Genomic DNA, 27,854 nt, shown 5'->3' on the forward strand with positions numbered 1-27,854 from the left:
GAGCAGAGGCTGATAGCCAAGTTCAGTACCCAGGAGGACGGCCTCAACTGGGACCTGGGTTTATATCACACTACAGGTGACCTCATTACACTATACACTTTCTCATACATACACACACACTCATGCAGACCCTCTCTCAAACACAAACTCTGTATACATGCACACGTACTTCCCTCACCTTCTCACCCACATACACACTTTATCACGGGCTTATACTCCATCACACACACTCACACACTCTCACGTGCACTGAAACTCACATGCACACACTATAACTCTCTCTCTTATAAATGCACAACCACATGGAAATCTATGGGGTGCATTTGCAGGATTGTATTCGCAGATACATTCTATTTTGCTCAAAAAGCACACAATCTGCAGGCAGTCAATCCATGTAACATTTTATAAATTCCTACTTAGAACCAGTCTGACTCAAAATTGGGATACAGATAGACTCTAACTTCACACCTTTAATGCATTGTCTGAGCTGATATGTCACTTTATAAAATAAAATCCTAAATTATCTTGAAAGTGTGACTTGAAAGAAGTTCTGGGATTTACATATTAATGAACTGAAACCCGCATCACATTGTAAAAGGTGAATGACTTGACAGCAATCTAGGTTTGCTCAATACAGAGGAACCTTGATTATCTGGCATTTGATTGTCCGAATATTGGATAATCCGTCAAGTTCGCAAGGTCCCGATGCTTGGCTAGACTATGTTATTCGACATTCTATTATCTGGAATTCAATTAACCGAGTGATATACTCCCTGCCCGTGTCTTTGGATAATTGAGGTTCCTCTTTATATTGTTTCAGTTGCATGACACTGTAATCTTCTGCTATAAATTCTGTTTCTTATGGCTCCATAGCTACCTGATGAAGGAGCAGCACTCCGAAAGCTAGTATTTCTAAATAAGCCTGTTGGACTATAATCTGGTGTTGTGTGATATTTAACTTTGTCTACCCCTCCCCATCCAACACCAGCACCTCTATAATATGGAGTTTATATGGGTAGAGCTGAGAAATACAAAGGAGCAAAAAACATTAGTGGGTGTCATATATAGACTCCCAAACTACAGTGACAATGTTGGGAATGGCATTAAACAGGAAATTAGAGATGCATGTGATAAGGGAATATCAGTGATCATGGATGATTGTAATCTGTATATTGATTGGGCAAATTAAATTATCCACAGTGCTGTAGAAGGGGAATTCCTGGAGTGAATACAGGATGGTTTTCTTGACCAATATGTGGACAAACCAACTAGAGAGCAGGCCATCTTAGATAGGGTACCATGTAATGCGAAGGGAATCATTGCCAAACCAGCTGTGCTAGACTCCTTGGGGATGAGTGACCATAACATGATGGAATTTTTTATCAAGATGGAGAGTGAGGTACTTAATTTGGAGACTAGGGTGCTGAATCTTAATAAAGAAAACTATGAAGATATGAGGCATGAGTTTGCCTTGATAGATTGGGGAGAGTTATTTAAAGGGATGATAGTAATGGCAATGGCAAACATTCAAGGAATGCTTGGGGGAATTTCAACAACTGCTTATTCCTATCTGGCACAAAAGCAAAATAGATAATAGGGCCAATCCATGGCTTACAAAGGAAATTAGAGATCATATCCAATAAGGAAGAAGCATACAATTTGACCAAGAAAAATAATAAGTCTGGGGATATGGAGTAGTTTAGAATTCAGCAAAGAAGGACCTGAAGGGATTGATTATGAAGGGGAAAATACAGTACAGAAATAAGCTTGCAGAGAACATAAAGACTGAAACCAAGAGTTACAATAGGGTACGTGAAAAGAGGTTAGTGAAGACAAATTTAGGTACCGTACAGACAGAAATGAGGGAATGTATAATAGCGGACAAAGAGATGGCTGACTAACAGAATACATAGGTGGAACAGAATACTTTGGTTTTGTCTTCACAAAAGAGAACACAATACTAGAAATCTTGCAGAATGCAAGATTTAGTGAGAGGGAAAAGCTAAGGGAGATCATTATTAGCAGAAAATGGTACTGGGAAAATTGATAGGAATTAAAGGTGGATAAATCCCCAAGACCTGATAATCTACATCCCAGAGTACTTAAAGAAGTGGTCTAGAAATAGTGGCTGCATTGGTGGTCATTTTCCAGCGTTCTATAAAGTTAAAAATCATTCAACACCAGGTTATAGTCGAACAGGTTTATTTGGAAGCATTAGCTTTTGGAGCACCGCTCCTCCTTCAGGTGGTTGTGGAGGATAAGATCGTAAGGAACAGAATTTATAGCAAAATCCAGGTCTTTTTCAATATATAATTTCAGTTGCATCACACTGTAAACTTTTGCAACAAATTCTGTCTTACAATCTTATCCTCCACAACCACTTGATGAAGGGGCAGGGCTCCAAAAGCTCGTGCTTCCAAATAAACCTGTTGGACGATAACCTGGTGTTGTGTGATTTTTAACTTTATACACCCCAGTCCAACACCGGCACCTCCATATCAAGATTCTATAGACTTTGAACAGTCTCTGAAAATTGGAGGGTAGTTAATGTCACTCCAAAATTTAAAAAGGGAGGTCGAGAGAAAACAGGGAATTGTAGCCCAGTAAGCCTAACATTGGTAGTGGGGAGAATTCTCAAATCCATTATCAAGGACTTCATAGCGGAGCATTTGGCAGTGGCAGGATCAGACAGAGTCAGCATGGATTTATGAAGGGGAAATCATGCTTGACAGATTTTTTTGAAGTTCTATGAAAATGTAATTAGTAGATTTGACAAGGTGGAACCAGTTGATTTGGTATATGTGGTCTTTCAGAAAGTATTTGAAGTCCTGCATAAGAGATTATTATGAAGATTAAAGTGCATGGGACTGGGCAAAGTGTATTGAGATGGATAGGAAAACTAGTTGGCAGAGAGGAAACAAAGAGTAGGAATTAATGGTACCTTTCAAATTGGAGGAAGTAAATAGTGGGGTACCACAGGGATCGGCGCTAAGACCTGAGCTATTCACAATATATAATATTTGGATGAGAGAACAAAAATGTAACATCTCCAAGTTGGGTGGGAGGGTGAACTGTGACAAGGATGCAGAGATCCTTCAGCATGGTCTGGACAGGTTGGATGAGTGGGCAACTCAATGGCAGATGCAGTATAATTTGGATAAATGCAAGGTCACTTTGGAAGCAAAAACAAGAAGGCAGATTACTACCTGAATGGCTGTAAACTGGGAGAGGAGAGTGTGCAGTTGGACCTGAGTGGTCGTGTGCACCAGTTGCTGAAGGTAAACTTGCGGGTACAGCTGGTGATAAAGAAGGCAAATGATATGTTGGCCTTCATTGTGAGAGGTTTTGAGTACAGGAGCAGAGATGCGTTGGTAAGGCCACACATGGAATATTGTGTGCAGTTTTGGTCTCCTTTTCTGAGAGAGTGAGGACTGCAGATGCTGGAGAAGTCAGTCAATAAAGAGTGGTGCTGGAAAAAGCACAGCAGGTCAGGTAGCATCTGAGGAGCAAGAGAGTTGATGTTTTGGGCTTAACCCTTCATCAGGACAAGGGAAGGGGAAGGGGGCTGAGAAATAAATGGGGATGTGGGGCTAGGGGAAAGGTAGTTGAATATAAGTGAGTGAAGGTGGGAGTTCATTGTGATAGGTTGGTGGGAAGTATGGAGCAGATAAGTAGGAAGGAAGATGGACAGGTAGGTCAAGTCAAGAGAATGAAGCTGAGTCAGAGAGTTGGATCTGGGATGAATTGGGGGGGAGGGGAGATTTTGGAAATTGGTGAATTCAGTGTTGAGACCATGTAATTGTCAGCTGCCAAGGTGGAAGATGAGGTGTTCTTCCTTCAGTTTGTGAGTGGACTTGTTTAGGCAATGGAGGAGACCCAGAATGAACGTGTCATGGATGGAGTGATAGGGGGAGTTGAAATAGATGGCTATAAGAAGGTAGGGTTGGTTGGGTTGTACAGATCAGGGATGTTCACTGAACCATTACGTGAGTTTGCGCTCGGTTTCTTCGATTAGAAGAGATCACATCGAGAGCAACAGATGCAGTAAATGAGATTTGAGGATATGCAAATAACTCTTTGCTGGATTTGGACTGATCCTTTGGGGCCTTGGATGGAGGTGAGAGGTGTGGGTGCAGGTTTCGCTGGGGAAGGTGTCAGGTGTGGAGAGGGGGTTGGCAGGGAGTGTGGACTTAATGAGGGAGTCACGGAGGGAACGATCCCTGCGGAATGCAGAAATGATTGGGAAGGGAAAAATATTTTTGGTGGTGAAAATGGCAGAGGATGATAAGCTGGATTTGGAGATTAGTTGGATAGAATCTGAGGACCGGAGTGGGGGGTAGGGGGGAATTCTATCCTTGTAGCGGTTGGAGAGGGTGGGATTTGAGTGCTGAGGTGGGGTTTGAAGGCACATACTTGAACAGACCACAGATCTGTTCAGGGGGGTTGCATAGAGACTTATAAAATTCTAACAGGACTAGACAGGGTAGATGCAGGGAGGAAGTTCCCAACGGTGAGTGTGTCTGGGACCAGGGGTCACAGTCTGAAGATTCAGAGTAGACCATTTAGGATGGAGATGAGGAGACATTTCTTAACCCAAATAGTGAGCTTATGGAATTCATCACAGTTAATTCCAAAACACTCAATGTATTCAAGACGTGGCTAGATATAGCACTTGGGGCAGATGGGATCAAAGATTATTAGGAGAAAGCAGGATTAGGCTGTTGAGTTGGATGATCAGCCATGATTGTGAAGAATGTTGATTGTGAAGAATTTCAAATATTCTCAAAACTCACTAATTTCTATGATTTCCAATAAACCTGTTGGACTATAACCTGGTGTTGTGTGACTTCTGACCTTGTCCATCCCAGTCAACACCAGTACCTCCACAACATTTTTCAGTGGCAGAGACCTTTTCCTTGTCAAGAACTGAGTGCTTGGTTCTCAGGTATCTCAGAGCTAGAAACAAATTACAGAAAATAGAAGGATGGACATCTTCTCCCAGCCCAGAAGCTGAATTGATAGAGACATTTTCCAAATTAATTGATCATTCTGTATTTCTTTTAAACCAGTGAAAGACATCTGGACAGCAAGCTGAAGAATCATCTCAACATCAGAACTGGGAAGCAAACACCACTGAATTGACTTTACAGTTTTTCTACCTCCACCAATAATCTATATTCAATAAATGTATGTGTAAAAGGGGAGTTTATAGGGAGATTATTTTTAGTATTGTTAAATGCCAATGGTTTATATCTGTTTACCTGTAGCAATAGTGTAACATAATAAATAAAAACTATTGTTCAGTACATCAACCTGTTAAGTGCTTTCTGTCAAATTTGGGCTGAAAATTAGGCAAATTGGAGTAATGTGCTTTAAAAAAATTAGCATTTGGCACTACTTTGGAATAGCACAACTTATAGTCACTACAGTGGGTTATAACACTTCGTAGGAAGGAAGTCATCGGTATATATGTTGAAGAGATTGGTGTAAGGACTGAGCCCATATGTGGATGGATAATGTGATTTCCAGTGTGCACATGGAACTATCCGTTATCTTGGGAACCCAGTGAATGTGAACAAGCCCATTCCACTGAAAAAAATACAGCTAATGCGAATTAAACCAAATCTACATCAAGTGAAGCTACTGACTGTGAACAAAGCAATTCTACATCAGAGAGTCCAGGAATAAGAATTAATCTGATCCCTACATAATGGAGCTCAGTAAATGTGAATTAAACAACTCTAAATCAGGGAGTCCTGTTTTAAAAAGGCTGATTGCCTGCAGGCTTTTGACCAAATGATAATAAAAATTTTGAAAATATGTGGATTTCAGACAATGTCAATAAAATCATAGAAAAGGTACAGTGAGGCCATTTCGTCCATCGTGTCAATGCCGGAACTTTACAGGACCAACTCATTTTTACTTTCCTATCCTTTTGCTATAGAAATAGTTTCTGCTTTCTGTTGAGGGGTCATCCAAATTTTGTTTCAAAAGGCAGGTTTGTACCTGCCTCCACTGATCAGTGCATTCCAGATCCTAACCACTAGCTGTATGTCATCTTTAGTTCTATTGCCACTGTGTCATATTATAAGGGCGTTTGTTAAGGTGAGGGTGGTGAATGAGCATGTAATACTTCTGCACTTGTCAGTTCCATTGTGGGAGTGGCATTTTATAACCCTCTCTATTTGCATAGAACCAGGCTTGTTTTGGTACACAACATGGTTCATTGTATTTCAAGGAGAAAGTGAGGTCTGCAGACGCTGGAGATCAAAGCTGAAACTTTATTGCTGGAACAGCACAGCAGGTCAGGCAGCATCTAGGGAACAGAAGATTTGACGTTTCGGGCACATGCCCTTCTTCAGGAATCCAACACTTTCATGTTCCAGTAGCTTGATAATTGTGTAAGTGAAAGGGGAGATGTGAATGGAGCTTGAACAAAGAATGTTTGAAATATCTCACAAAAAGGTAAGCATAGCTCAGACATACGCAGGAAAAAAATAGCTTTTATTTGGAAAAAGTAAGTGGAGTTAAAGGTGAAGTTATTCAATGAGAGTAGTTGTTCATCCAAGATTGAAGGGGGTAGGGGTGCATGGAGACCATCCTAATAGGGATTGTGAAGACTTCATGGAAACCATCCAGTGGAGGTTTTGTTTCTCGGCATTTCAAAGGTTAACATTGCACATGCACGCCAGTACTCCTACCAATACTGCAATAATATCATTCCATCTCAATCTATTCGTTTTATTAATTTTCTTTATTAATAGGATGTTAGGCAGAAATCAAGTATTTGGGGGGTAGCAACAGGTTGAAAGAAACAATTCCTACTTTTCTATTTTTGGAAGAAAATATAATTGGGCTGTTCAGGATTGATGGGCCATGAGGTTAAGAAGCCATGAAGGGAAGTTCTTAGAGAGCGGAGGTCAGTGACAATCCTAGAAACAATAGTTCATTATTCAGTTACATAATTAAAGCCCATATGGAAATGAGAGAAAGTGTCAGGAGGGTTGCCACAGGACCTCTGCAAGTCAGAGGTCAGATCACTACATAATAATAGTTTCACCACTGCATTGATCACTGGGGAAATTTAGAAATGAAGACAAAGAAATACTTATACTTAAAGTTAATGTCACAATACTTAAAGTTAATTGTCTCAAATAACTCAGAAATTCTGTTTTACACTACTATAAGAAACTGCTTCCAGGGTTTAACCTAAACATTATCTGAACACAATGAACTGGCCAGGTTCACCATCAGGCTGCAGTCTTCTGAGTCTGTACTCAGGTTACACTTTTCACAATGTTTGGTCTCAAAAGTTTTGCTTCTTCCATTAGTGCTATTGTTCAATGTACCTCCTTATTGTCCTCTGGCAGTTATAATAGCATGATTTCATTATCATAGCCCATGACTCTAGTGCCAGTGACTCAGTAGTAACACGTAGAATACACCTGCTACACATTGTTATCACTCAAGGTTTGGTAAGTCAGATAGACACCCTGTCCTGATAGCACTGGTTCTCTTCAAGACTGCCTCCTGGCAGTTATTCACTAATCAAGCAAAATCTGTAGTCTCATTGTCAGCAAATTCTTCTTTATCTCATTAATTTTCTGTTTCAGGCTAGTTCAGACAACTACAGGCAATTAGGAGGGGGGGAACCATAAGAAACTTCTTCCTGAAGAAGGGCTTATGCCCGAAACGTCGATTCTCCTGTTCCCTGGATGCTGCCTGACCTGCTGCGCTTTTCCAGCAACACATTTTCAGCAGTTGCTATATAACTGAGCAAACAACAGAAAGCAAATGGTAAAACAAGTAAAAAAACGATCAATAGAAATTCCATCAGAGATCCGAACTTCATCAAGATGGGCATGCGTGGGAAAGAAGTTGTAGTTAAATAAATAATACAAAATACCATAAATTTGATAAAACAGAAATGACAAATATTCAATAGACTTGATAGCATTAGTGGGATTTTAGCATTTCAGGACAATGTCCTTTCACTAGAATGAAAAAAGTTAGAGATGTAATAGGATTTAAAGCGAGTGAAATGGGAGAAGGTGGAAGAACAGGGAAGGACCCTTCCCATTCCCACACAAACAATCTGCATCTCCCCTAGATAAACTTCCTCTCATTTCTGCTGAGGTGCAGCTTTGTGCTGTAGGGGTTCAAGCCAGGTGGGATTCTGGATGTGGGTGGGAAACTACAGAAAAATAATTTGAAAGATATGCTGCAGTTAAAAATTACAGAAGCTTCAGGAAACTGTTGAGAAAAGAGGCAGATTTCTTTGCATCATAGGAGGCCATTTAACCCATTTAATCCATGCTGTTTCTTTCTAGAGCAATCCAGTCAGATCCATTGCCCCATTCTATACCTGTAGCTTGCAAACTTATTCTATTTCCTCACATCCTTGGTCAACCCTCTGCCCAAATAAAAGTGCATGTACTTCCTTTTAAAATCACAAGCCAAAGATTTGGGTTAATTTCAATGGAGTTTGCTATCTACAGAAGATGCAACTGTATAAACAAATGCAAGTCATAGCAAAGTCAGAAAAGGTGGATTAAGTAAGCAGCAAGTGGCTAGCTGGGTAGGTTAAGACTTTGGGATTTAGAATCACTGGTTCATTATAGGCAGTTGACCATTCAAACTTAAAACACCTTAAGTAGTGGATTAGATATGGTAAAATTTGAGACAAAAGTGTATATTATCAATGACAATTGAGATAATTCACTTATACCACTGATTAAAGCTAAATGTTAGCGAACACTTACCTACGTCGTCTACCTCTTCTGGCCCATCTTCTCAAAGGTTGCCGCAGCCTGGCAAGCACTGTCACCTGACAAGCACTTGACTCCAATACTTGATGTACCTTACTTCGAAGGGTTGATAAAGTGTAATTTATCAGTCTTTTTAGTGAATGGGCTGGTGATATTAGGATAACTGTTATCCCTTTACCCACACTAAAGATTAGTTTTTATTCATTTTAGGAGCAAAGTTATTTTATTTTCCAAAGCACTGCATTGATAATAGTGTATATACGGTGCAGGATAGTTCTTTATCATTAGTTTTACGGAGTACTGGGGTCTCAGTGTTCCTCATGGCCTTTACTACCATCTTCCTTTGTCCTTTCTTACAGGTGCAATATAAGCAATTGTTTTGAGGGCTACACTACGAGAGCTGGGATTCTACTTCTGAGGCTGGAGAAGGCTCAGGTCATTGAGAGCAGTTTTGGGCCATGTAAAGGAAGGCCTGGGAGGGGATCTAGAGGAGATTCACAAGACTGACCCCAGAGATATGAGGAACAGGTAAGGGCTCTGGGCCCTTACTCAGTGGGAGTTTAGAAGGAAGGGGGAGGAATCTTGTTGAAACGTCCAGAATACAGATAGAGTGGATAGGGAGATGTTCCCACCAGTAGAAAAAACTGGGATCTGATGGCACAACCTCAGAGTGAAGAGATGACCCTTTTGAACTGAGAAGAATTTCTTCAGCCAGAGGGTAGTGAATCCGTGGAACTCATTGCTCCAGAAGGCTGTGGAGGCCAAGTCATTGAATGTTTTTCAGACAGGGAAATGTTCTTGATTAGTGAGGGGATCAAGGGTTACAGGGAGAAGGCAGTCGAATGGCTTTGAGAAATATATCAGTCATAATCAATTGGCAGAGCAGAATTGTTCAGCTGGATGGCCTAATTCCACTGCCATATCATGACTGTATTGTTTTTGTTTGGGAAAAAAAAACAATTACTGGAGCAGTAAATCTGGTTTTACTTGTTAACCGTTTGAATTTTGAAAAAAAAATTCTAAATTTGTAAAACTCAATGTCACCATTTGTTGTGGTGGGATTCATCCTCTTGGCCCAGAGCATTAGGCGGGTCTGTGGCTCATCAGTCCAGCAATAATATCCAAACAAATGCAACTTGGCCACTTTTCTGAAATTTACTCCCCACGTGATCTCCCAATCAGTACTCCAAGTCCAGGAGAGGGCTTGTCTACCATCAGGCATTTTGTCAAATGATAGTAAGTGCGACCAAAAAGACTTTAAACTAGAACCATTAATTGATTGATTCGATTTTGTAAACTATCTCCAAGAGTCAGGTCGTCCAACAGATTTTGTAATCTTATTTGCAGTACTTATCCAAGAAGTTGTACACTTGGACACACTGGACGGATTTACATAGAATGTAGCATTTGATATTATGCACAAAGTTTCCTGTTTATTTCACAGCAATGCTAAGCAATACTTGATACAATGGGAAACTTCCACGTACAAAACTAATGTTGTGGATGTGCTACAGATGAACAAAAAAGGAATCACGAATGAGTAATTTAACAGAATAAATCAATTTCCCAATTTATATAAAGCAATGTTTCAAATTTATACAAAAGTCTAGAAAGTAACTGTATGAAATGTAGTGTGCAAATTCTTCCTATATATAAACCCCAAATATAAAGTTTACAAAAAGAAACAAATTCTAGACACCATTCAGATGCAATTTCTTAAGATTCATCTCAAAAAATAAAATTACAAATAAGGTACCTATGATTTACTAATATTAAAGCAGATTGAAGAGATTTATATATTAACACAGGTATGAACATAGATAAAGTTGTAGCTGTTCTTGATTGATTCTGACTGTAGAGCATCACCGATGTCTTTTCATAGCTCTCAGTTTTTCCAAAGTTTTCTGAGGGAAACAGAAACATAATTTTCAGTAGATTCATGTACAAGCTTAAAAACTTGTGAGAAATCATAGTGAATGCACATAGAATAGCTAGCAAGCGTATTCTACTATATGCTGAATCTGTGCCATACATGTGTCCTTTCCATTCCACTTTACTTTTACCAAAAGATGCATCTGTCGGAAAAAACAGAAGTCTTACACAACATGCAAAACAGAAATTGCTGGAGAAACTCAGCAAGTCTGGCAGCATCAGTGGAGAGAAATTAGAGTTAACGTTTCAGGTCCGGTGACCCTTCCCCAGAACTCTTTTCTTGCTTCTTTTGCGGATCACTTCAAATCTATACCCCCTTGTTCTAGTTCCTTTTACTGGAACAGCTTCTCCTCACCTACGCTATCCAAACTGTTCAATTTTAAAAACTTCAATCATATCTTCTCTTAGCTTTCTTCTCTCCAAGGAGAACAATCGCAACTCCTTCCTATTTTCAAAGATTCCCACCTCTAGAACTAGTTTTGTAAAATTCTTCTACATTACACTAACTTTATTGAGTTTTTTTTTGAAGAAGTGACAAAGAGGATTGAGGAGGGCAGGGCGTGGACATGAACCATATAGACTTCAGCAAAGTGTTCGACAAGATTTCTCATGCTGGTTAGTAAGGTTAGATCACATGAAATATAGGGAGAACTAGCAATTTATTTACGGAACTTGCTTAAAAGGTAGGAGACAGAGGGTGATGGTGGTGGAGGGTTGCTTTTCAGACTGGAGGCCTGTGACCAGAGGTGCGCCACAATAATTGGTGCTGGGTCCACTGCATTTTGTCATTCATATAAATAATTTGAATGTGAACATAAAAGGAATGGTTACTAAGTTTGCAGATGACACCAAAATTGGAGGTGTAGTGAACAGCAAAGAAAGTTACCTCAGAATACAATGGGACTTAGATCAGATGGACTACTGGATCGACGACGAGCAGATGCTTAGCATTTAGACAAATGTGAGTTACTGCATTTTGGAAAGGCCAATCAGGGTAGGTACTTGGGAGTGTTGCTGGACAAAGAGACCTAGGAGTGCAGGTTCATAGTTCCTTGAAAGTGGAATCCCACGTAGACATGATCATGAAGATTGCTTACCTTTATTGGTCAGTGCATTGTGTAGGAGTTGGAAAGTCATGTTGCAACTGTACAGGACATTGGTGAGGCCACTTTTGGAATACTGCATGCAATTGTGGTCTCCCTGCTATCGGAAGGATGTTGTGAAACTTGAAAGGGTTCAGACAAGATTTACAAGGATGTGACCAGGTTGGAGGGGCTATAGAGTGAGACTGAATAGCCTGGGGCTATTTTCTCTGGAGCGTCAGAGGCTGAAGGGTTTCCTTATAGAGGTTTATAAGATCATGACAGCTATGGATAGGGTAAGTAGCTGAGGTGTTTTTCTTGTTTGGGAGGGTGGGGGGGGTGGGGGGTGGGGTGGAAGCGCACCCCAAAACTAGAAATCATTGGTTTAAATCTTTCCCCTATCACCTTGAAAGGGGCAAAGTTTTCACCCAGAGGGTAGTATATGTATGGAATGAGCTGCCAGAGGAAGCAGTGGAGGCTGGTACAATGCAACATTTAAACAGCATCTGCATGGGTGTATGAAAAGAAAGTGTTTAAGAGTAATATGGGCCAAATGCTGGTAAACGGGACTAGATTAATTTAGGATATCTGGTTGGAATGGATGAGCTTGCTGTACAGCTCTATCACTCTCCAATCTTTCCTACAACACAGCACCCAAACACGTGGAAGCATGGTCTCTACCTCTCAATGAGGTTGACACCCCCCTCATTCTTAAACTCCATACCCAGAGTCCTCAACCACTTTTCATATGACAAACCCTTCATTCCTGGGATCATTCTGGTCATTGGTCACATTTTCATCTCCAGTTAACTACGATCAGCAGGCCTTAGGAGAATGGAATTGAATTGGCTGTAAACTGTAGTCCACATGAAGATGTTGAAACACTCTCTCTTGCTGGCTTCACAAGAAGCCCAAATAATAATAATTTTTTTTTATTGACTACCACCAGACTATTGACGTTCAGGTCCTGTGACCCTCCTTTAGAAGTCTGAAGGGTCACTGAAGTCTTAACATTAACTCTGCTTTCTCTCCACAGATGCTAAGAGAGCTGTTGAGTTTCTCCAGAAATTTGTTTTTGTACTCTGGTTAATTCCACCAAGGGTTCCTTTAACAGGTGCTTGCTCCTGAATTATAGAACATTGAACATAGAAACGTACAGCACAGAACAGGCCAAGGATTAATCCTAATGTAAAATAAAATCACTTAACCTACGCACCCCTCAATTCACTGCTGCCCATGCATGTCCAGCAGTCGCTTAGATGTCCTGAATGAGTCTGCTTCCACCACCACTGCTGGCAATGCATTTAATGCATTCACAACTCTTTGTGTAAAGAACCTTCCCCTGACATCCCCTCTATATATTTCTCCTAATATCTTAAAACTATGACCCCTCGTGCCAGTCAATCTTGCCCTGGGGGAAATGTCTCTGGCTACTGACTCTATCCATGTCTCTCACTACCTTGTATACCTCAATCAGGTCACCTCTCTTCCTCCTCCTCTCCAGAGACAAAAGTCAGAGCTTAGTCAACCTCTCTTCATAAGGCAAGCCCTCCAAGTCCAAGCTGCACCTTCTTTGCACCCTCTCCAAAGCCTCCGCATCTTCCTACAAAAGCGCGACCAGAACTGGACATAATATTCTAAGTATGATCTCACCAGGGTCTTGTAGAGCTGTAGCAAAACCTTGCGGCTTTTAAACTGTATCCCCCGTTAATGAATGCCAAAATACCATATGCTTTCTTAACAACCCTATCCACTTGGATGGCAAATTTGAGAGATCTATGTACTTGAACACCAAGATCCCCCTGTTCCTCCACACTGCCAAGAATCCTGTCTTTAATCTATATTCAGCATTTGAGTTCGTCCTTCCAAAACGCATCACTTTGCATTTATCCAGGTTGAACTCCATTTGCCATTTCTCAGCCCAGCTCTGCATCCTGTCTATGTCGCGCTGCACCTGCAATAGCCCTCCAACCTTTGTTTATCTGCAAATTTACTAACCCACTCCTCAACCACTTCATCCAACTCATTTATAAAAACTATAAAGAGCAGAGGCCCAAGAACAGAGCCCTGCAAGACACCACTGACCTCCAGGCAGAATACTTTCCATCTACAACCACTCTCTGCCTTCTGCCAGCCAATCAATTCTGAATTCAGATATCCAAATCTCCCTGTATCCCATACCTCCAGACTTTATGAATGAGCCTACCATGGGCAACCTTATCAAAAGCCTTTAAGTCCACATATACCACATCCACTACCTGACCTTCGTTGACCTGTCTTGTCACCTCCTCAAAGAACTCAATAAGATATGTGATGCATGACCTGCCCCTCACAAAGCTATGCTGACTGCCTTTAATCACTCTACGATTTTCCAAAGAGTCATAAATCCTATCCCTCAGAATTCTTTCCAAAACCTTGCTGACTACAGATGTAAGACTGACTGGTCTGTAATTGCAAGGGATATCCCTATTCCCCTTCTTGAAAAGAGGAATAACATTCACCTTCCTCCAATCCTCCGGTACGACTCCCGTGGAGAGTGAAAAAGCAAAGATCTTCGCCAACGGCTTAGCAACCTCCTTTGTCAATTCCCGAAGCAGCCTAGGAAAAATCTGGTCTGGCCCTGGGGACTTATCAATCTTAATGTCTGGCAAAATTTCCAGCACGTCAACTTAATCAATCTTGATCTGTTCAAGCCGGTATCCCAGCTTCTCATTCACAACAAGGTCCCTTTCCTTAGTAAAAACCAAAGCAAAAAAGTCATTTCGAGTTTACCCTATCAATTAGACTCCATGCACAAGTTCCCTACGCTATCCCTGATCGGCCCTATCTTCTTCCTGATCATTCTCTTATTCCTCATGTATGAGTAAAATGCTTTTGGGTTCTCCCTAATCTTTCTTGCCAAGACACTTTCGTGTCCCCTTTTGGCTCTCCTCAGTCCATTTCTGAGCTACTTTCTAGCAAGCCTGTAATCTTCTAAAGCTGTGCTAGATCCTTGCTTCCTCCATCTTACGTGAGTTGCCTTCTTCCTTTTGATGAGAAGCTCCTCTGTTCTTGTCATCCAAGGTTCCTTAATTTTATCCCTTCTTACCTGTCTGAAAGGAATATATTTGTGCATCACTCGCAACAATTGCTCCTTAAGCAGTCTCCACATGTTTGCTGTGCCCTTTCTGTGGAACAATTGCTCCCAGTCTGTACTTCCCAACTCCTGTCTAATAGTGTCATAATTTCCTTTTCCCCCAATTAAATATCTTCCCTTGATAAATGCTACTTTCCCTCTCCAAGACTATGGAAAATGTGAGGCAGTTGCGATCACTGTCACCAAAGTGTTCTCCCACCGCGAGATCTGACACCTGTCCTGGCTCATTGCCGAGGACCAAATCCAAAATGGCCTCTCCCCTCGTCAGCCTGTCTACATACTGAATAAGGAAACCCACCTGAACACACCTGACAAAAATGGCTCCATCCAAACCATCTGCACTAAGGAGGTTCCAGTTGATATTGGCAAAGTTGAAATAATCAATAACAACCCTGCTACATCTGCATTTTTCCAAAATCTGCCAGCCTATGAATTCTTCAATCTCCCTACTGCTATTAGAGGGTCTGTAGAAAACCCCAATGAAGTGGCTGCTTCCTTGCTGTTCCTAACTTCCACCCATACTGACTCAGTAGACAAATCTTCCTCAACAACATTAGTTTCTGTAGCTGTGATGCACTCTCTGATTAGCAATGTTACACCCCCTTCTCGTTTTCCACCCTCCCTGTTCTTTTTAAATGCTCTAAACCCTGGAACACCTAGCAACCATTCCTGCCTCTGAGAAACCGACGTTTCCGTTACGGCCACAACATCTCAAAATTAATATAAATGAAATAAGGGCAGGAGTAGGCCATTCAATGTTTAGACCCTGCTCTGTTAGGTGGTGGACAATCCTTTAGATTAAGCACAGACATTAGTCCTAATACTAATTTGGTATATTTAGCAATTGAACATGCATAAAACTAAAATATGGAAGAAGAATTAAGCCATTCAGCTCAAGTCTGTTCCACCATATGATCACAGCTGATGGTTTTTTAATACTATTCCCAGTAACCCTTGTTCTCCTCACTAATCAGGAATCTCTGTCTTAAAGCTGAATGCAAACCAGTTTTGATCTGTGCCGATACTGCATGCTACAGCCCTGTTGTTTTTGATGATTAGAAATTATTTGATTAGTGAAAAAAGGAAAAGAATAACAATAACAATCTCTACATTAGCATGACAGCTACTCAAAGAAAAGGATAACAAACTTGTCACTGATCTTTAACAATTACAAAATGAGGTGCTCGAAAGGAGAAGAAAGCAACAGGTGGATTATCCTTCCTCAAATTTATCAGCTTTCCTCCAACGTTATTACCCACAAATGCAGAGATAAACAGATTAAGCATTTACCTTGTGGAATTCTTTTGCTTTTTCACGATTTCTTGTGCACTCTATTTGTCTGGTCATCTCTTTTTTCCTCGTTTTAACCTCATCAAGTTGGCTGTAGAGACTGCAAAGAACAAACATTATGGTTATACAAGGGGATTAATGAAGGGACCTTGTGGCACTGTGCTGATGTCCCTACCTCTGAGCCAGAACATCTTAGTTCATGTCCCACCTGTCCCAGAAGTGTGTCTTAACATGTCAAAATATCAAAAATAATTACCAAGGAAATTAATGAAAGGATGAGCACAGAATAGCCCCAGAGCCTTGACTTAAAATCAGTAGTTCAAACAAAGGTGTTGAATGGAATCTATAAATGGCAACAAAATCAGATGGGTCATGGATTATGAACATATGTGTACAATATAGTTTGGGGTATTTAGTGTACAAATGTCTCCAGGTGATTCCGTTCAGGTTCAGAATTTCCAAGATTAAAGGTGGAGGGGAGGTTTCCATGGTGGTCCAATAGTTAGGATTGTGTGTTCCCACTGTTATGGCCCAGGTTCAATTCTCAGTCATGTAATGACGATTTATTACTCTGATGCAGTTTGTCGGAATAAAGCTAAAATTGACAGAGGAACTCTTGGAGTGCAGTGGTAATGTCCCTACCGCTGAGCCAGGAGATCCAGGTTCAAGTTCTACCTGCTCCAGAGGTATGTCATAACATCTCTAAACAAGTCGCTTAAAATACCTCCAAGGTTGAGAGGAAAATGCAATCACAATGAAGCATCAAGGAGTACTGAATTTCTGGAAACGTATATTCCAGGAAATGGTCATCTCAGAGCAAGAGTGTGTGTTCAGGACAGTAGATAGCCATCTAGAAGAATAGGAAGTGAGGATTCTTCATGGTTTATACTACTCAAATCAGTACTGAGTAAAGGAAACCTCTGGGTGAAATGATACCTTTGGTAAGGGTAATGCCACCATTATAGATGTTCTAAAGTCAGATGAACAAACAAATGCTTCAGTAGCTATTATTGTGAACCCTCAATGTGTGTTACATCCTTGCTACACTGGTATACGAAGGTACTAGACAGAGAAGGTATCAAGGTTCTATATTTAGACTTCCAACAGCTCGAGTCAGTCTAAAAAGTAGGTAAGTTTCAAATCAGTAATTACTAACAGAGCTCAGACATCAATATTCTGGAATTGCTCACTCCCGTATCCTGCAGCTTTTGCAGTTCACAAAACTAAAAGACTAGTGGATAAGGTCTTCCTGGAAATATCTGCTATACAGAGAAAGCTATATACTAGGAGATGAGCTCCCTATACAACATTATCTTGGGTCTGGCAACTGTCACCCATCTGGGCAAGTTGACCACCTAACACTCTCCTTGATGACTGCCCCAGGTTGCTGGAATGTTGGCTGTTTCCTAGACTTCAATGATTTCATTACAGTACTGCCTGCAAATACTGGAGAGAATTGCTTCTGCAGAATCTTAAGTGATATTAGTGGTACAGGAACCAACCGCAACAAAACACAGAAGGGTAAGAGAAGTACGGCTTCGTATAGTTTGTGCTCTGAAGACATGGATGCTCCAAGCACGCTTCTAACATCTTCAAAATGTGCTGTTTGCTTTAGTAAGCTATTGTTCATTTCCTTGTCCAAGGGAGCATCAAGTGAGATAACACCCCTCAAACAAAAACTCCCTAAGATTAGTTGACAACGTTCAACTTTGTCCCTTGAGGACAATATTTAGTGGTCTATAATTTTCTTGGAGTGCAGCATGATGTAGGAATTCAGTTTTCAAACAACTGCTTTTTAGTTCTAAATGGTGTGTCACCTTGTAAAGCACTTTATACTGGGAGAGCAGTAATTGGCAAAAACAAGTTAATGCATGCGTTTTTCTATGTCGTTGTGTGAAGCTGAAAAGACTTCCATCAGTCCAGAAATATGTGAATCCTCTCCTTAAAAAGGTCTATAAGGACACTGGCCACAGCATACTAAAGATGGTGAATAAGATCATGGTGAGCACACATCCTGACTACATACCATTGGAGTTTCAGAAGGAATTTGAGGGGACAATTGTATTTTAATTAGGGATATTCTATAGGCCTCCAAATAGAGTGAAAAATATTGGCAAACCTGCAAGAAAATCAGACATGCAACAATTACGCGGTGGTGCTGCTAGTGGACTTTAATTACTTAAGCATCAATTGGGAGAAAGAAATATATTCAGGACAGCATCTTCATATGCACATTTTTGATCCAAACAGAAAAGGCACATTGCCGGATCTAGTGTAGAGGACTAGGTTGGGCCAAGTGAATGAAGCGTCTGTAGGGAAATGTGTGGGTAACAACATTCATTCTGCAAAACTAAGTAGTTAAGAATGTCTAAATTGAAAAAAGTTAAAAATCACACAACACCAGATTATAGTCCAACAGATTTAATTGAAAGCACACTAGCTTTCGAAGCAACGCTCTTTCATCAGATGATTAAGGAGCGTCGCTCCGAAAGCTAGTGTGCTTCCAATTAAACCTGTTGGACTATAACCTGGTGTTATGTGATTTTTAACTTTGTACACCCCAGTCCAACACCGGCATCTCCATATCATAAATTGGAAAAGGCTAACTTCAAATGGGATGAAAGCAGATTTTACCAGGAAACAAATTGGCAGGGAAAAGGCAGACTAAGTATATTCCAAAGGGAAAGGCAAGTTATGAAAGAAATCTGGCTTTGGTTGAGGGAGATAGTGGATTTGACGAAACCAAAAACTAAAGTGCATGATGCGCATCAGATGAATTCTTCAAGTGAAAATCAAGCTAAATAAATTAAGTTTGGAGGAGAGGTGAAGAGGAAAATATGATATGCAAACAGAGAAGAGGAGAATATACTAGTTTTAACATAAAAAGAGGAATCCAAACATCTTTCAAAGGCATGTAAAAAGTAAGTGGGTTAAAATTTATAGTGGGATCTAATAGGGGCAAATATATGTCTAAGGGGATAATACATGCTTAGAGCCAGAGGGCAACAAGGCTGGCACACAAATACTTACTCGTGTTTACAAAGGAACAGGATGCTGATAAAAATATTAAAAAAGAAAAAGGAATTGATGAGGTGAAAATTAATGGGAAAGGTGTACAGGAAAAGCCAGTCAAGTTGAAAACAGATAAGACATCTAGTCTGGATGGCTTGTATCCTAGGTTGCAAGAGAGCAAGGTAATAACAAAATGACTGGTTAATGTATGCATGTCCCGCCTCTCTATTTATAGGTCTTGGTTTCTTAAGGTGGGTGATGTCATTTCCTATTCTTTCTTTCAAGGGAAGGTAGATGGGATCTAAGTCGGTGTGTATTGATGGAGTTCTGGTTAGAATGCCATGCCTTTAAGAATTCTCATGCGTGTATTTGCTTCATCTGTTATAGGATGTGTGTGTTGTTCCAGTTAAAGTAGTGTCCTTCTTTATCTGCATGTATGGAAACCAGTGATAGTGGGTCATATCTTTTTGTGGCGAGTTGGTGTTCAAGTATCTTGGTGGCAAGAAATAAACCCAAACAAGCAGACTCAACTAAAACTTATAGACACATTACCTTACATCAAAGGCATATTAGAAATGACTTCCAGACGAATCGGATGCTTTGGTATCATGGCAGCCCTCAAACCTACCAACACTCTTAAACAGCGACTAATGAACCTAAAAGGATCCATTAGATACTAGCAGCAAAACTAACGTCATTTACAAAATACCACGCAAGAACTGTAAAAAAACACTATATTGGACAAACAAGCAGGAAACTTGCCACCAGGAAATGACATCACCCACCTTAACAAACTATTAACTATTAAGAGAGAGGCAGGAGATACTACCAGCGCTTCACTGGAGACACTCACTGATGATGTTATCATGTGGTGACGAAACGTCTGAAAACAAACCTTCCAGATCAATGAGCTAACTTACATTCCTCTCTCTCTATATTAAAAAAAAATCACACCACCAGGTTCTAGTCCAACAAGTTTATTTGGAAGCACTAGCTTTCGGAGTGCTGTTCCTTCATCAGGTAGCTGTGAAGCAAGATCATAAGATACAGAATATATAGCAAAACTTAGAAACGATACATTGAACAAACCCAGATTGCTGTTAAGTCTATCATCTTTTGCAATGCGTTGAAGGTTTCGGTTCATTCATATGTAAATTCCAGAACTTCTTTTCAGTCACATTCTCGAGATAACTTAAGGTTTTATCAAAAATGGTGACATCTCAGCTCAGACAATGCATTAAAGATGTGAGGTTAGAGTCTGTCTACATCCCAATTTGAGGTAAAAACAATGACTGCAGATGCTGGAAACCAGATTCTGGATCAGTGGTGCTGGAAGAGCACAGCAATTCAGGCAGCATCCGAGGACAGGCTGCCTGAATTGCTGTGCTCTTCCAGCACCACTGATCCAGAATCCCAATTTGAGTTAGACTAGTTCAATTTCCAAAGTAGGAATTTATAAAATATTACATGGATTGACTGCCTGCAGATTACATGCTTTTTTAAAAAGCAGTAAAAAGTGAGGACTGCAGATACTGAAGGTCAGAGTCGAGTGTGCGGTGGTAAAAAAAGCACAGCCAGTGAAGAGCAGGAGAATCGACATTTCGGGCATAAGTCCTTAACTCAAAATTGGGATACAGACAGACTCTAATCTCACACCTTTGTCTGAGCTGAGGTGTCACTATTTTTTTTAATAAAGCCTTAAATTATCTCAAGAATGTGACTTAAAAGAAGTTTGAGGATTTATATATTAATGAACCAAAACCTGCAACCCATTCTAAAAGATGAAAGACTTAATAGCAATCTAGGTTTGTTGAATTTATTGTTTTAATTGTATGATACTGTAACCTTTTGCTATAAATTCTGTGTCTTATGATCCTGCTCCACAGCTACCTGATGAAGGAGCAGCGCTCCAAAAGCTAGTCAGAGTCATAGAGATGTACAGCACTGAAACAGACCTTTTGGTTCAACCCATCCATGCCGACCAGATATCCCAACACAATCTAGTCCCATCTGCCCCACATCCCTCCAAATCCTTCCAATTTATATACCCATCCAATGCCGTACTAGCCTTCACCATTTCTTCTGGCAGCCCATTCCATACACGCATCACCCTGTGTGAAAAGGTTGCCTCTTAGGTCTCTTTTCTCTTTTCCCTCTCACCATAAACCTATGCCCTCTAGTTCTGGACTCTCCCCCACTACAGGGAAAAGACCTTGTCTATTTACCCTATCCATACTCCTCATGATTCTACAAACTTCTATAATGTCACCCCTCAGCCTCTGACGCTCCATGGAAAATAATCGCAGCCTATTCAACCTCCCCCTATAGTTCAAATCCTCCTACCCTGGCAACATAGTTTCTGAACCCTTTCAAGTTTCACAACATCCTTCCGATACGAAGGAGACCAGAACTGCACGCAATATTCCAAAAATGGCCTAACCAATGTCCTATACAGCTGCAACATGACCACCCAACTCCGGTACTCAATATCTGACCAATAAAAGGAAAACATACCAAACACCTTTGGAGAAAGTGAGGTCTGCAGATGCTGGAGACCAGAGTCGAAAGCGTGTTGCTGGAAAAGTACAGCAGGTCAGGCAGCATCCAAGGGGCAGGAGAATCAACATTTCAGGCTGGAGAATACCTGATTAAGGACTCCGGTCCAAAACATAGATTCTCCTGCTCCTCGGATGATACCTGATCTGTGTTTTTCCAGCAATATGCCTTTTCACTATGCTATCTACGTATGACTACTTTCAAGGAGCCATGAACCTGCACTCCAAGGTCTCTTTGTTCAGCAACACTCCCTAGGACCTTATCATTAAGTGTATAAGTCCTGCTAAGATTTGCTTTCCCAAAATGCAGCACCTCGCATTTATCAGAATTAAACTCCACCTGCCACTTTTCAGCCCATTGGCCCATCTGATCAAGATCCCATTGTAATCTGAGGTAACCTTCTTTGCTGTCCACTACACCTCCAATTTTGGTGTCATCTGCAAACTTACTAACTGTACCTCTTATGCTCAGATCCAAATCATTTATATAAATGACAAAAAGTAATGGACCCAGCACCGATCCTTGTGGCTCTCCACTGGCCACAGCCTCCAGTCTGAAAAACAACCCTCCACCATCACCCTCTGTCTTCTATCAGGTCTGTATCCAAATGGCTAGTTCTCCCTGTATTCCATGAGATCTAACCTTGCTAACCAGTCTCCCATAGGGAACCCTGTCGAACGCCTTACTGAAGTCCATACAGATCACGTCTACCGCTCTGCCCTCATCAATCCTCTTTGTTACTTCAAAAAAACTCACTCAAGTTTGCGGGACATGATTTCCCACGCACAAAGCCATGCTGGCTAAACCTAATCAATCCTGGCCTTTCCAAATACATGTACATCCTGTCCCTCAGGATTCCCTCCAACAGTTTGCCCACCACCGATGTCAGGTGCACCAGTCTATAGTTCCCTGGCTTGTCCTTACCACCTTTCCAAATAAACCTGTTGGACTATTACCTGGTATTGTGAGATTTTTAACTTTGTCCACTCCAGTCCAACACTGGCACCTCCACATCATAGCTTACCCTCTATGTCTGCCTTCTTCATTAAAGTGGTTAATAAAACATTCATCTTTGACCAAGCTTTTAGCCACCTGACTGAAGATCTCTCAAGTCTTATCAAATTTTGTTCAATAATGCACTTCAGAAATTCTTCAGATATTTTACTACATTCATGATGCTATGGGAATGCAATTTGTTATTGACTTCCCTATGAACATTGAAATTACATCTGGTCACACTTCAGATTTTGTCACTGGCTATTCCCATTGCATTGAAATTAGTGCAATAGAGAAAAGGTACTGACTCAAAATCAGTCTGGCTGGAACTATGAAACAACAAGTCAAAGAAAACATTGGTGGGAATTTTCTACAGGCCTCATTTTCTAAGACAGTAACGTAAAGATTGTGGCAGTGTTAAACTGGCAGTTAGGCAAGTGTGCAACAAGAGTGATACAGTAAGAATGGATTTACATATAGATCTTACAAACTATATTAGCAATAATACTGTGGTAGATAACTTCCTAAAGTGCGTATGAAGTTGTTCAAAAAAAAAAGTGCTTTGAACGACCAGCTAGGAAACATTCTAATATGGAGTTGGTTGTTTTGCAACGAGAGATTAGTTAGTCATCTCATTGTACAGTGTCCTTAGGGGAAAAGCAACCATTATCACAGTCAAATTTACAAAGGTATGAGGAGAGAGTTGACACTGACTGATTGGGTAACTTCATTAAAAAGATATAATGGTGGACAGGCAATGGCTAATATTTACAGAATAAAATGTGCGCATTGCAAAAACTCAACAGGAAAAGTAGCCTAGCCACATCCAACAAAAAAAAAGGATAGTATTAGGTACCAAGATAAATTTTTAATAAGTTTGCTAAAAACATTCTACAGGGAGGAGCATCATCTATGGTGAACTGTAGTAGTTACGGAAAGTATCAAAATTAAGGGAAAAGCATATAACTAGGCAAAGATGAGGTACAGGTCAGATGATTGGTCAGAATATAAACAACAGCAGGGACTGACTAAAAGGTTAACCAAAACAAATGTGGGCGGCACGGTGGCACAGTGGTTAGCACTGCTGCCTCACAGCGCCTGAGACCCGGGTTCAATTCCCGCCTCAGGCGACTGACTGTGTGGAGTTTGCACGTTCTCCCCGTGTCTGCGTGGGTTTCCTCCGGGTGCTCCGGTTTCCTCCCACAGTCCAAAAGATGTGCAGGGTCAGGTGAATTGGCCATGCTAAATTGCCCGTAGTGTTAGGTAAGGGGTAAATGTAGGGGTATGGGTGGGTTTCGGCGGGTCGGTGTGGACTTGTTGGGCCGAAGGGCCTGTTTCTACACTGTAATGTAATCTAATCTAATCTAATCTAAAAAAAAAAAAAAATAAATAAGTACGCGAAGCAGCTACGCAGAAATGTAAAAACAGCTGAATATCTCCAGGCCTAGATGGACACTATCCACAGGTCTTAAAAGACGTTTTAATGATGCATTGATGTTAATTTCCCAAAATTTGCTCGATTTAGGAAAGGTTTCATCACATTGGAAAGTAGCAAATATAATCTCTCTATTCAAGTGGGGAGGAAACAGAAAACTATTGGCGACTTAGCTCAATATCCATTATGGGGAAGATGTTAGAAATTATTAAAAAGATTATAATCGGTCACGTAGAAAAACATTGTATCATCAAAGGGAAATTATGTTTAACAAATTTATTTGGTCCTTTGAAGAAATAACATTTGCTGTGAATATAGGGCAGTCTCATACTTTGTTTTCCAGAGGACACTTGGTATGAAGCCATATCAGAAGTTTTGTAAAACAAATAGGCCCTTGAAGTATGTGGTAATATTTTAGCACGGATAGAAGGTGGTTTGTTGGCAGAAAACAGTATGTATAAATGGGTCTTTGTCTGATTGGTAGGATGTGTTGAGTGGAATTGCGCAGGGTCTTTGCTGGTGCCTAATGCTTGTACAGTTTACATCAATGAATTACATGAGGGGAGAAAAGGAACGGTAGCTTAATTTAAAACAGAAAGACAGGAAGGAAAGTATGTTGCAAGGACACAAGATAGTTGCAGACAAAACACAGATTGAGCCAGCAAACAAATATTACGCCATAGAAGGACAGCGACAAAGATTCACTAGACTGATCATTGAGTGGCAGGATCATCATAAAAAAAAAAGGTTGACTAAGCTTGCACTGAAGTTTAGAAAAATGAGGAGCGAAATGTGAATAACTCAAGTCGTCTGGACATAATGCATGCAAGGATAACGTTTCCCTTGGCTGGGCGTTCTGAACAAATAGAGACTATCTCAAAAAACAGGATAGGCTATTCAGGACTTTTAAGTGAACAGATTTCTTCACTCAGAGGGTGGCAAACCTGTGGAATTCAGTACCAAATAAGGCTGTGGAAATGAAGTCACTGGGAAAATTTAAGGAATAGGAACTAAACACGTCAAAAAGGTGTACAAGGAGAATATGGAGTATGACGCTGAGATTGAGGAACAGCCATGACCATGCCACATGGTGGAGCAGGCTCGATGGCCAAATGGCCTACTCCTAATTCCTATGTTTTAGGTTTCTGGATCAGAGTAAACTTCAACATGTAATCTAAAAAAAAGTGGCACAGCAACTGTGACTAAGTTGTTTAAAAATTATTTTTTAGAAAACTATAATATCAGGGAGTTTAACCAGAAATTCTGCAACTACTTCTACCATACCGGAATGTTCTTTCGCGCATCTCTACTTCAGCAGCTTTTCTATCTTCAGGAGTAGAGACTTTCACTTCCCCCACCATCTTCAAGTGAGCTGCTACTGATGATGATGCTGATTAGTAGAGGGAAATTAATGTGAGATTAGATCTATATAACTCAATTAACAGCAAAATCATGGAAAATGTGCAGAACAGTTCTTACCAAATACAGAGGGTTGTTCCTGTTTCAAAGACATTTTTCTATCGAGCAGTTCAGAGTTAACTTCTCCAGAGCTTCTCTTTCTTTTCATATCCTCCACTCGTTTTTTAGAATTTGCAAGAAATTTATGTTTTTTCTTCAGAACCACTTCATTCAAAATCTTAGTAGGTGAGTCAAACTGAAATATCATCGCTTGAAAAAAAAACTTAATGTATTAAAATGAAAACATCACTATATCCTGAAATATAAAACCAATTTTTGTGAGCAATTTAGTAGAGGGATTCACCTTTTTAAAAAGTGGTTTAAAAGCCTATTAAAATTCAGAATCATACGGTACAGGAGAAGCCCTTTGGCCAATTGAATTTGTACAGCTACTACACTAAATCTACTCTATTCCCACAACAGGTCCATAACCTTGATCATTTTGACACTTCAAGTGCTCATCCAAGTACTTATTAAAAAGGTACAGAGGTTACGTGTATCGATTACTCTCCCAGGCCATGCATTCCAGAACCACCCGTTCTTGAAAGTGTGCCTCCTTGCTATTATACTTGAAACACCAACTTTTCCACCTCCTGATGCTGCCTGGCTTGCTGTGTCCCCTTCTAGCCCTCTGCTTGTCTACTTTGGATTCCAGCATCTGTAGTATTTTTTGTCTCAAATCGTTGTTATTGGCCAACTATTGGACACAACTACTTTCCATCCACACCCTTCAATTTTATAGAGCTTTATCAGAATCCCCTTCAACATTCTCTGCTCTCAAGAAAACTTACACAGCTTCATTTTATAGCTAAAACTCAACACAGGCAGCCGTCATGGTGAATTTCCTCTGCAGCCCCTCCAGTGCAATGACATCCTTTCTACAGTGTAGTGGCCAGAACTGCACACAATATTCCAGCTTAAGCCTAACCAAAGTCCTGTACAGCTCCAGCAATAACCTGCCTGCTCTTAGAATCCATGCTTCAACTGATAAAGTTAAAAATCACATAACACCAGGTTATAGTCCAACAGGTTTATTTGGAAGCACGAGCTTTCAGAGCGCTGTTCCTTCATCAGATAGTTATGGTAGCGTGACTACCTGATGAAGGAGCAGCGCACTGAAAGCTCATGCTTCCAAATAAACCTGTCGGATTATAACACAGTGTTATGTGATTTTTAACTTTGCCCACCTAAGTCCAACACTGGCATCTCCACATTAACTGATAAAGGCGTGTCCTATGTGCCTTCTGCTACGACACGGCGGTGAACCCTTCTGTTAATTAAACCAAACACCTAGAGAAGCTCACCTCGCCTTGTAATCTGTTAAAATGAGTGACAAAGGACTCCCCAAATCCCACTATTAAAAAAAAATCAATTTATTCTAAAACTCTAAAAGTGAACGTTAAACAATTATTCACAACACTCAGCCCCCTTTTCTCTTAACTGCTTATTACCCGCCTCCAACTCAATAACAATATACTGTTCTATAAAACACTTATTAAAATAACATCAACATAATTTCAAAACCACATAGCGGCTGTCATCTTCGGTGTCTGTCTTCTTCCGGCTGAAGATCTCTCTTGGTCACTGTCTTTCTTCTTACTGTGAATATGTTCCATATGAAAAGGTACCTTTGATAGATCGTGTTTCCTAATTTCTTGGATCTGTATTGATAGCAGTTGCTCTGTCCGATTTTCAAAATGCCTGTGTTTTTTTATAATATCCCCAACATTGGATCATCTTATTGGTTCCATGTTGGCAAAACAATAAATTCAAACTCAACTGGGTTTTCGTATCCTTGGGCATAGTTTAAACTAATTGCTGGTTTGACAACAATTTGAATGTAACCAACCAACTCATTTCACAGCCAAATGTTACATGTTTTCAATTATCTCGTTCAGGCCGAGACTATCTAGTCATATGACAGAGATGCTTGCAAGCTCTCAGTTCAAAACAACATTCACTCTAAGATACAGTACACACCTTCAACTTCATAAAGTGGAATTTTCTGTGAAAATGTCCACACATTTAAACAGATAAGTTCATTTGTTTGATTATTAATTTCAAAGATTTTATACATTTGCATGAGAAGATTGTTTTGGCTCAAGTCAAAAATTATGCAGTTGCAGGGTTATACATTTAGGAAAAGAGAGTGCTCACTGTCACAATATTAATCTGAGAGATAATACTGT

The 27,854-nt window shown here is 40.4% G+C and overlaps 1 protein-coding gene across 4 annotated transcripts in view; it reads right to left on the minus strand.

Moving 5' to 3' along the window:
* Window positions 1-10,174: 10,174 nt before the first annotated feature.
* The window catches only part of cep295 (centrosomal protein 295), a 191,195-nt gene continuing 173,515 nt past the window's right edge, over window positions 10,175-27,854 (minus strand). For all 4 annotated transcript variants that reach the window (XM_087988022.1, XM_087988027.1, XM_087988023.1 and 1 more), the window contains 4 exons: window positions 25,687-25,875; window positions 25,492-25,597; window positions 16,209-16,308; window positions 10,175-10,672 (listed from right to left, as the gene is read on the minus strand). In XM_087988022.1, coding sequence (XP_087844148.1) covers window positions 10,631-10,672; window positions 16,209-16,308; window positions 25,492-25,597; window positions 25,687-25,875 — 437 coding nt within the window. In that variant the 3' untranslated portion in view covers window positions 10,175-10,630. The remainder of the gene's footprint in view (window positions 10,673-16,208; window positions 16,309-25,491; window positions 25,598-25,686; window positions 25,876-27,854) is intronic.

This window comes from Chiloscyllium plagiosum, unplaced genomic scaffold, assembly GCF_037043375.1.
Source record: "Chiloscyllium plagiosum isolate Xiang-an unplaced genomic scaffold, Cpla_swu_hap1 HiC_scaffold_6, whole genome shotgun sequence".
Lineage (NCBI taxonomy): Eukaryota > Metazoa > Chordata > Chondrichthyes > Orectolobiformes > Hemiscylliidae > Chiloscyllium > Chiloscyllium plagiosum.